Source organism: Monodon monoceros, unplaced genomic scaffold, assembly GCF_005190385.1.
Source record: "Monodon monoceros isolate NGI ecotype Baffin Bay Population unplaced genomic scaffold, NGI_Narwhal_1 Super_Scaffold_11, whole genome shotgun sequence".
In the NCBI taxonomy this organism is placed as follows: domain Eukaryota; kingdom Metazoa; phylum Chordata; class Mammalia; order Artiodactyla; family Monodontidae; genus Monodon; species Monodon monoceros.
In genome coordinates, this window is record NW_021703767.1 from 66,291,492 (window position 1) to 66,302,982 (window position 11,491).

General features: G+C 40.7%; 1 protein-coding gene across 1 annotated transcript; it reads right to left on the minus strand.

Annotated features, from left to right (window-relative positions):
* Window positions 1–779: 779 nt before the first annotated feature.
* LOC114890286 (archaemetzincin-2-like) lies at window positions 780–8,765 on the minus strand. The gene is given in 3 exon segments (XM_029213718.1): window positions 780–974; window positions 7,837–7,886; window positions 7,889–8,765. Coding segments are annotated over 3 exon segments (1,122 nt in total).
* Between the last annotated feature and the right edge of the window lie 2,726 nt (window positions 8,766–11,491).

The following is an 11,491-nucleotide window of genomic DNA, read 5'->3' on the forward strand; positions in this document are numbered from 1 at the left end:
ACCTGCATTTTTAGGAAAGAAAATTGACATGTGACCATTATTCTCTTGCTAGTATTTGGGCCATGTATTATTTATTTATTTATTTTTATTGAAGTATAGTTGATATCCAGTATTATATGTCACAAGTGTACAATATAGTGATTCACAATTTTTAAAGGTTATACTCCATTTACAGTTATTATAAAATATTGGCTATATTCCCCGTATTGTACAATATATCCTTGTACCTTATTTTATACCTAATAGTTCGTACCTCTTACTCCTGTACCCCTATATTGCCCCTCCCCCTTCCCTCTCCCCACTGGTAACCACTACTTTTTCAAACTGTTTGGTGCCCTTTGTCTCCAAAAGGTTAGACAAAAGGTGGTCACTCAGGGATACCAACAGCCAGGGCTGACGTCTGGTGACCATCAAATGTATCTAAAAGCAGCTGAGAAGTTCCGCTCCTTGCCCTCAGCAGAAAGCAGTTACAGAAGATGGACCTGCACCCCTCAGTGCCCCTCAAGAATGAGGAACAGGACAAAAGACAGAGGAGAGATTTGCCACTGGCAAAGCCCATTAACAATTCCCAGGCAATAAAAATAGAATCTGGGTAGTAAGATAAAGTCTTACCTTTTTCTTTTCCTTTGCGCTTTGTCTAGTGTCACTTGCTCATGGTGGGTGGGGGGGGCAGCGTGCAGAGGCTTTGCACCCAGCACTTCAGACCAGAGTTCCTAGTGTGAAATGGCTGCGCCAATACCTCAGCTCAGCAGGCCGAGTGCAGGGACGCTGCACCTGACTCAATTCAAGATGGCGGCGGCGGCGGCAGCGGCGGCGGCAGCGCCGGTGGACCGTGTGCAGAGACGCTGTTCCCGCACTGTGGTCTGGGGTGATCTGGCGCGTAAGCAGCACAGCTGCATCTGCCAAGTAAGAGCCCCGCCCCTTTCCCCCACGGAGGCGATCCATATAAAGCAGCCCTGCCCACTGCTGGCCTTCTTTGGGGAGAGCATGTGCTCTAGAGCGTGAGCTCACATCTCCTATCTTTGATCGAAGAATAAAGATTTCCTTTGCTTCTGAACCGAACTGGGTCTCATTCTATTGGCATGAGTGACACCAGGCAGAAAGACCCTTGTTGGGGACCGACTAGGGAGGGTTGGTAATAAAAACAATTTTGGAAAAAATCAAGGTTGAAGCATTCTTAGTACCTGGTTACAAGACTTCCTAAAAAGTCTTTTTATGGTTTTTTTTTTTTTTTTTTTTTTTTTTTTGCGGTACACGGGCCTCTCACTGTTGTGGCCTCTCCCGCTGCGGAGCACAGGCTCCGGACGCGCAGGCTCAGCGGTCATGGCTCACGGGCCCAGCCGATCTGCGGCATGTGGGATCTTCCCCGACCGGGGCATGAACCCGTGTCCCCTGCATCGGCAGGCAGACTCTCAACCACTGCGCCACCAGGGAAGCCCTAAAAAGTCTTTTTAAATAAAAACTGTGTGGTATTGGTAAAAAGATACGTATACAGATCAGTAAAACAGAATAGAGAATCCAGAAATAGACCCACACAAATATGGTCTATTGGGTTTTGACAAAAGGGCAAATGCAATTCAATGGAAGGACAGTTGTTTCAACAAAAGGTGCAGGAACAATTGGATGCCCAAATGCATAAAGGTGAATCTCAAACCATGCTCCAAACTTATACAAAAATTAACTCAAAATGGATCATGGGCCTAAATAAGAAGGTACAACTATAAAACTTTGAGAAGAAAACATAGGAGAAAATCTTTGTTTTTAAGTTTAAGTTAGCCACAGAGTTCTTAGAGTAGCAAAAGCATGATTCCCAAAAGAAAAAAATTAATAAATGGAACTTGATCAAAATTTAACGCTTTGTAAAGTTATAGACTGGGGAAAATATTTCCATATCACATATCTGACAAAGGATTTTTATCCAAAATATATAAGGAACTCTCAAAACTCAACAGTAAGAAAGCAAACAACTCAATTAAAAAATAGGCAGAAGATTTGAACGGATATTTCATTAAAGAAGATAATTCATGGATGGCAAATAAGCACATGAAAAGGTGCTCAGTATCATTACTTGTCAGGGAAATGCAGATTAGTACCACAATGACAAAATACCGCACATCTATTAGAACGTCTAAAGCAAAACAAACGGACAAAGTTACAGGAACTCATATATTGCTGATAAGTGGTACAGCTACCTTATAAGAAACTCCGGCAGTTTCTTAAAAAGTTAAACATAGATTTATCATATTACCCCACAATCCCACTCTTAGTTATTTATCCAAGAGAAATGAAAACTTATGTTCACCCAAAACCTGTATGCAAATATTTACAACTGGAAACAACCCAAAGGTCCTTCAGCTAGTGAATGGATGAACAAACTGTGGAGCATCCATACAGTGGAACACTACTCAGCAACAAAGAATTAACTACTGATACAGTCACTGAAATGGATGACTCTCAAAAGCACTTTTCTAAGTGAACTAAGCCATATCCAAAGACTACACACTGCACCATTCCCTTTATATAACAATCAGGAAGGGCAAAACTACAGGGACAAAGAACGGACCAGTGGGCTCCAGGGACTAAGGGAAAGCGGGGTTTTTGACTACAAAGAGGCAGCATGTATGATGGAGTTTTTTAGGGTTATGGAACTGTTCTGTATTTTAATTGTGGTGGTGGTTACAGGGCTTTTTATGTTTGTCATGATGCAGAACTGTATGCCAAAAAGTGTGAATTTTACTTATATGAATTAAAAAAGAAGAATCAGCTAAGGCATATGTCATTAAGACCTGCCAACAAATTGAAACCAGTATTTATTAAGCACCTATTATGAGTAGGGCCTGGACTAGTGGTATGAGGAAAACAAAGCCTTCTAATAAGCTCCTTCTCTCCGTAGACACCAGTCCACTGGAAGACACAAACAGGTACACAAATAACTACTATTAGGATATGTGCCTAACAAAGGAACGGTGAAGGTGTAAATGGAGAACACTGGATTCTTACAAGGAGAATTGTAAGCTTGGAGAAGTGTAAGGCTGAATCACAGCAGAAATAAATCAGATTGTACACTCGTCAAAAATCAGATGGGAAAAGGTTATGAGGATGGAAAAATGTGATTACTGATCAGGGAGGGTAAGGTAATAAAAGCAAACTAAATGTAATGAGATTGAATCAATGCATGTAATGCTATTTTTTTAAAAGGCAAGTCAAATAATTCACTACTGATTCCCCACCAGGAAGGGAAATGAATAGATAAAGTTTGTGGTATGAAGGTGTGTTGAATTTAGATTTTATGAGCAATTTCTTTATCCCCTCCTCCCCCATAAAAATAGTTCCTCTGAAAACTATGGATGGAAGAAAAGGCAGGTCTTCTGTAAGTTGAACATGAAGGTTATTATCAGAAGAGACCTCCATCCCTCCTGGGTGCAAAGGAGTCATCTGGTAGTTAGATCCCAAAGAGGACGTTGATATCAAAGAGGTATAAAATGAAAACTCCCCCTTTATAGCATCATGTGTCTGGGATAGTAGTTCTCAAATCATGGACCCTGGACAGCCACAAAACTTCATTTGGGAACCTGTTAGAAATACAGGCTTTATGCCAAACCTACTGAATCAGAAACTCTGGGGTTAGGCCCAGCAATCTGTTTCAGCAAGCCCTCTGAGTAATTCCGATAAATATTTGAGAATTTTGAGAGTTTGAGAAGATGTCAAAACTGAATGCCGTCTTTAACTATTGTAACCAGCTGAAGCTGAAAAAGGAACATCAACTTCTAGTGAGCCCTCAACCAGACCCTCACTGGGCCTAACTAAAGACTCTCCATATCAATGGACAGTGGGGCTTGTTTTAATGGATCATGTTAAGACCTAGGGTCTGGCTCCATTCTATCCAAAGAATTAGTTTTCAACGCTTACTTAGCATAACCACCTTGAATCCCCTCTACCTTTCTAAAGCACTTACAAATTCTGACTTTTTCCCCTCAGCAAACTAGTCGCTGAATTTTTTTTTTTTTTAACTGATGAGTGTTTTCTTGTCAGGCAAAGAAATAAACTTTACTCTGCTTTCTTTTTTTACTGTTAAAGCTCTGGTGGCCTTTGTTTCATTCTTTTACAGAGACCAGGCAGTTAGCAAGTGACTCTGGGATGTAAGTTTGCTTTTTCATCCCTAGACAAGTTCTTTAGACCTATATTCTAATCCTTGTGTCAACCCAGATTGTTGGAAGGCCTTGGGCAAGCTACTTAACATCGCTGAAAGTCAGTTTTCTCATCTGAAAAGAGCAAGCAGGTAATTATCCTACCCACCTCAACTGGCATAATGGCTGTGAAATTGCTAAGTGGGAAGTGGATACACATGTAAGCATTATTATCATTTTGTGGGTCTTTCTCAACACTGCACTCAGTACCCTCAGTTTCCCGACCCACCTCATCAGAGCACCCCACAGGGAAAGCCTGTAGTCTGGGCATGCTCCAGACTCCTCTGGAGGCCCAGTCAGCAGGGCAACCATCATTGTTTTAGAATTACTCTGGGTGAATGGAATAGCAGAAAACATTCCAGCCTGAGGGATTATGGATAAAGACATTAGATGACTATAAGAATACATTATAGACTTTCCATCAGAACTTGGAAATGACCTGGCAAATCTGTGTGTAGTTTACAATAAGAAATGTTCTTCTAATCCTTGGAATGAGCAATTGGCTTATAGAAAATCTTCTGAGCTTCCCCCAAAGGCTATCCAATGAAGTGTTCTGCATGCAGAGTATCGCATTACCTGACACAAACAGATAGGGTACAGCTGATGTCAGTGTCTAGTGGTCTTAGGAAATAAACTGCTGCTTCTGGTAAATAGGTGGTAATTTATGTTGAATTATTTGCTAAGGGCCAAATTAGTCCCTTGTAGTGTGCACAGCATTTCTGAAGAATTAAAAATAAATGTTTTTCTGCTTAAATAATACCATGATCCAAAGCAATTATAACTGTAATGTATCTGACATAGGAATGATCCTAACTCTTCCCCAGGGCCTTTACGAATAAGAGGATCTTTCTAAAGCATGCTAATGTTAAAAAGAAAGTAGATCTCTAGGCTTGGCTTAAAAGAGGCAAGCAGAGTATAAGTTCAACGAAGAAGGGAAAGTAACTTATTTATCTAGCACTTACTGTGTGCCAGGCACTGCACTAAATGACACGCGTTAACCTTATCCTCACAATAATCTGTGAGGTAAGGATATTCCTCTCATTTTAACAGAATAGGACACTGCGGCTCAGAGCAGTTAAGCATCTTCCACAAATTCAAACAGCACAGTTTATGGCAGAGCTGAGGTTCAAATTCAGTAAGTGGTCTCATCTAGACAGTTGCGACAGCCCCCATGCCAGATAGTTTCCCTGTGCTCCTCCAGATCCTCTCTATACACTTCTCCATCTTACTCTGTTCCCACAAAGCCTGCACCAACTTGCTTGCTGGTTTCCCATTGTGTTTGGCCAGTAGAGATTATTGGCAGGAGGTGTGAAAAAGCAAGGAGAGTAAGGCAAAGGTTTTTCTGCTCCCCTCCCCAGCTCTCTCCTGCTCCACCAACCAAAAGTCTTAGCTCCTCTCTGCACAGGATGCTTCCTCTGCGTTTTGATAACCACTCCCTCCTCTGAGGGCCCTACACCGTGGCCACACCTTCTCAGATCTCCCGGTTTCAGTGTGCCTACAGTTACAGTAAATTTTAGCTCCACCAGCTTCTAAGACATCAAAGCTTGGAAATGACGGCCCCTCCATTTTGTTGTTGTTTTGTTACTGGTTCTGATTCAAATGAAGTTGTTGAACGATGGACACATTCTGTGTGTCCTCTACAGTGTTCTACCTGAACAGCTCCTGGTTCAATGTTTAGAGAGTGTCTCTTCCTCTGGCTACAACTCCCTGAGAGAAACTAAATGGTTTTTATGAGCAAAAGCACCTCACTGAATCATATGTGGTTTCTGAATGATGGCGTTCTGAGTTTGGTGAAAAATAATCACAGAACCTGACATTTATACAAAGTTCTATAGCTTTACATTTATTACCTTCTGTTTAAGGGTATATTAGAAGCTAGACACATGTCCAGAAAAAAATAGCTGAACGCGAAGCTACAGTAGTTATTTTTTTAAAGACAGGTAATGTCCGAACTCTCATCAAGACACATAATAGCTGATGAGTGCTAACCCACTCCTGTTTTCTGAGTGAATTCATTACCCGTGACTTCAGAAGAATAAAGAGGAAAGGGAAGCAGACTATTAAACAGGACAGATGCAATAAGTAGTTTTGCACATTAATGCTATATAGGAACAAATAAAATCTTTGGTGATCAGCAAATGTAATAGTCCTAACATTTTCAAAGGTGTCACTCTTAAAAGTCTAATGGCATGCATAGATGGGCAATAATTTTTAAAAAATTAGTTTCATCATATTTTTGTGCTTGAAATGACACAGCATTTTGGAGTCATCATCTTACCTGAATATAGTTATTCTATTATTAGAAAATTATAGCACTTAACAAAAGAAAGGAAGATAGAAACGGGTAATATTTTAAAATATGTTTAATTATGAAATGTCCCCTTTAACCTCTAGCAATACTGCCTACCTCAACATCTACTTTGTCTGATATTAATTTCACGACATCAGATTTACTTTGATTAGTATTTGGGTAGGACATCTTTTCTCATCCTTTTATTTTTCAATCTTCCTCATCTTTCTCTCTAATGTGTGGCTCTGGTTAATAGCATTCAGCTGGTTTCTGTGTTTTTATTTGCTCTGACAAACTCTGTCTTTTAATTGGATCATAGACCATTGACATTTAAAATAATTAATAGTTAATGATACAGTTTAAGTCTAACACTTGCTATTTCTCTCCTATCCTCTTGTGCTTTGTTCTTTTATTTCTCATTTCTTGCCTTTTTTTTTTAACATCTTTATTGGAGTATAATTGCTTTACAGTGTTGTGTTAGTTTCTGCTGTATAACAAAGTGAATCAGCTATATGCATATGTATACCCCATATCCCCTCCCTCTTGCATCTCCCTCCCACCCTCCTTATCCCACCCTTCTAGGTGGTTGCAAAGCACCGAGCTGATCTCCCTGTGCCATGCATCTGCTTCCCACTAGCTATCTATTTTACTTGGTAGTGTATATATGTCAGTGCTACTCTCTCACTTCGTCCCAGCTTACCCTTCTCCCTTCCCGTGTCCTCAAGCCTATTCTCTACATCTGTGTCTTTATTCCTGTCCTGCCCATAGGTTCTTCAGAACCAGTTTTTTTTAGGTTCCATATATATGTATTAGCATATGGTATTTGTTTTTCTCTTTCTGACTTACTTCACTCTGTACGAGAGACTCTAGGTCCATCCACCTCACTGCAAATAACTCAATTTCATTTCCTTTTATGGCCGAGTAATATTCCATTTTATATATTTGCCACATCTTCTTTATCCATTCATCTGTTGATGGACACTTAGGTTGCTTCCATGTCTGGCTATTGTAAATAGTGCTGCAATGAATATTATGGTGCATGTCTTTTTTTTAAAGTAAATTTATTATTTATTTATTTATTTATTTAATTTATTTTTGGCTGCGTTGGGTCTTCATTGCTGCCCGCGGGCTTTCTCTAGTTGCTGCAAGCGGGGGTTACTCTTCATTGTGGATGGGCTTCTCATTGTGGTGGCTTCTCTTGTTGTGGAACACGGGCTCTAGGCGCACGGGCTTCAGTAGTTGTGGCTCATGGACTCAGTAGTTGTGGCTCACGGGCTCTAGAGTGCAGGCTCAGTAGTTGTGGCGCACGGGCTTAGTTGCTCCGCGGCATGTGGGATCTTCCTGGGCCAGGGCTGGAACCCATGTCCCTTTGTATCTGTCTTTAAGGTGGAAGCCGATAGCACTCTGTGTAAACAGATGGGGCAAAGGTCGAGGGGACGCTGGTCAGCTTCTTCCAAGTGGTTGGAGCCTTGCGTCAGGCATGCGAGCCACTGGCAGTGCCGAAGTCCATAGATATGTCCAATCTCATGGGTTAAAGTCTTACAGGACCAAAGCAGCAAAACACTAGTCACTTCAGGAACGTAATAATTATCAAAAACTGAGTAGTCACTTGAAGATTTCTTCTGCAGCTTCTTCAGTTTGCCTTTGTAGTGTGAGCTGTAAAAATCACTGCCGCACCTGGCAAAGCTGAATATCTCCACACCATCTGTCAAAGAGGCCTGTCCAAAGACAAAATTCCAGGAGTCTCTTGGGTAAAGATCGATCATTGTTATTCCCACAACACAAAAAGCATCTTCAGGTTTCTTCTTTTTTAAGAACTTCAGGATCTGCCCTGCATGAATCTGTAGGTTCTGCGTGTTATCATTGATTCTAAAGGAACATCTCGTTGCAGAGACAGGAACTGGTTCTAGGAGTTTTACCGTCAAGCCATAGAAAAATGCTTCACAGTAGCCCTTGAGCCATTTCACATATTCTTCACTGATACTTCTGGTGTTTCCTAGCAATCCAATGCACTGTATATAAATACTGTGCTTCTGTGGAGAAGGTGTCTTTCTGTAAGGATCATTGAAAAACTCTTCAAAGTCTTGGGGAGCCTCAGGATGGGAGGTTATCCAGTCTGACTGCGAATGCAAAGTAATGGGTCCAAAGAGATCACTGTTTGGCCGGAAGGCTTCGTCCATGAGACACTTTTCCCCAGCATCTAACTTCTCATACTGTGACACAAGCGCTGGGTTCTTTGAGATGAGAGCTGTCTTTAGTCTGTGTTCAGAGTGCCGTACTGTTCTCATAGTGACAGGCCTCTTCCATTCACATCGTGTGCCTGTGAAGACATTTCATCCTTCCCTTTGAACGGGTCAGACAGCTGTTCCACCACGAGGCTTCAGGGAGAGGACGGCTCCTCTCAAGTTTCTGCCTCACCAGAACCGGCAGGTCTGGGTCCGGGCAGGAGCGCGTGGTGCGCGTGCCTTCACCCCCGTCACCCTCACGCCATCACCGTCTTCCCGCCGGGCGTCGACGTCACCCGCCCTGCGCCTTGCCCTGCGCTGTGCCCTGTGCCCGACGCCGTGTCCCGCTCCTTCGCGCTGCATGTCTCTTTGTGAATTACGGTTTTTTCAGGGTATATGCCCAGTAGTGGGATTGCTGGGTCGTATGGTAGTTCTATTTTTAGTTAAGGAGCCTCCATACTGTTCTCCATAGTGGCTGTATCAATTTAATTTAAATTAAAATTTAAATTAAAATTTAAATTCCCACCAACAGTGCAGGAGGGTTCCCTTTTCACTAAACCCTCTCCAGCATTTAATGTTTGTAGATTTTTTGATGATGGCCTTTCTGACCAGTGTGCGGGTGATACCTCATTGTGGTTTTGATTTGCATTTCTCTAATGATTAATGATGTTGAGCATCCTTTCATGTATTTGTTGGCAATGTGTATATCTTCTTTGGAGAAATGTCTGTTTAGGTCTTCCGCCCATATTTAGATTGGATTGTTTGTTTTTTTGATATTGAGCTTCAGAAGCTGCTTGTATATTTTGGAGATTAATCCTTTGTCAGTTGCTTCATTTGCAAATATTCTCTCTCATTCTGAAGGCTGTCTTTTCGTCTTCTTTATGGTTTCCTTTGCTGTGCAAAAGCTTTGAAGTTTCATTAGGTCCCATTTGTTTATTTTTGTTTTTATTTCCATTTCTCTAGGAGGTGGGTCAAAAAGGATCTTGCTGTGATTTATGTCATAGAGTGTTCTGCCTATGTTTCTCTCTAAGAGTTTTATAGTGTCTGGCCTTATATTTAGGTCTTTAATCCATTTTGAGTTTATTTTTGTGTATGGTGTTAGGAAGTGTTCTAATTTCATTCTTTTACATGTAGCTGTCCAGTTTTCCCAGCACCACTTATTGAAAAGGCTGTCTTTTCTTCACTGTATACTCTTGCCTCCCTTATCAAAGATAAGGTGACCATACGTGTGTGGGTTTATCGCTGGGCTTTCTATCCTGTTCCATTGAGCTATATTTCTGTTTTTGTGCCAGTACCATACTGTCTTGATTACTGTAGCTTTGTAGTATAGTCTGAAGTCCAGGAGTCTGATTCCTCCAGCTCCGTTTTTCTTTCTCAAGATTGTTTTGGCTATTTGGGGTCTTTTGTGTTTCCATACAAATTGTGAAATTTTTTGTTCTAGTTCTGTGAAAAATGCCATTGGTAGTTTGATAGGGATTGCGTTGAACCTGTAGATTGCTTAGGGTAGTATAGTCACTTTCACAATGTTGATTCTTCCAATCCAAGAGCATAGTATATCTCTCCATCTGTTTGTGTCATCTTTAATTTCTTTCATCAGTGTCTTATAGTTTTCTGCATACAGGTCTTTTGTCTCCTTAGGTAGGTTTATTCCTAGGTATTTTATTCTTTTTGTTGCAGTGGTAAATGGGAGTGTTTCCTTAATTTCTCTTTCAGATTTTTCATCATTAGTGTATAGGAATGCCAGAGATTTCTGTGCATTAATTTTGTATCCTACAACTTTACCAAATTCATTGATTAGCTCTAGTAGTTTTCTGGTAGCGTCTTTAGGATTCTCTATGTATAGCATCATGTCATCTGCAAACAGTGACAGCTTTACTTCTTCTTTCTGATTTGGATTCCTTTTATTTCTTTTTCTTCTCTGATTGCTGTGGCTAAAACTTGCAAAACTATGTTGAATAATAGTGGTGAGAGTGGGCAACCTTGTCTTGTTCCTGATCTTAGAGGAAATGGTTTCGGTTTTTCACCACTGAGAATTATGTTGGCTGTGGGTCTGTCATATATGGTGTTTATTATGTTGAGGTAGGTTCCCTCTATGACTACTTTCTGGAGAGTTTTTATATAAATTGGTGTTGAATTTTTTCAAAAGCTTTTTCTGCATCTATGGAGATTATCATATGGTTTTTATCCTTCAGTTTGTTAATATAGTGTATCACATTGATTGATTTGCATATATTGAAGAATCCTTGCATTCCTGGGATAAACCCCGCTTGATCATGGTGTATGATCCTTTTAATGTGATGTTGGATTCTGTTTGCTAGTATTTTGTTGAGGATTTTTGCATCTATGTTCATCAGAGATATTGGCCTGTAGGCTTATTTTTTGTGACATCTTTGTCTTGTTTTGGAATCAGGATGATGGTGGCCTTGTAGAATAAGTTTGGGAGTGTTCCTCCCTCTGCTATATTTTGGGAGAGTTTGAGAAGGATAGGTGTTAGCTCTTCTCTATATGTTTCATAGAATTTGCCTGTGAATCCATCTGGTCCTGGGCTTTTGTTTGCTGAAGATTTTAAATCACAGTTTCAATTTCAGTGCTTGTGATTGGTCTGTTTATATTTTCTATTTCTTCCTGGTTCAGTCTTGGAAGGTTGTGCTTTTCTAAGAATTTGTCCATTTCTTCCAGGTTGTCCATTTTATTGGCATATAGGTGCTTGTAGCAATCTCTCATGAAACTTTGTATTTCTGCAGGGTCAGTTGTTACTTCTTTTTCATTTCTAATTCTGTTGATCTGAG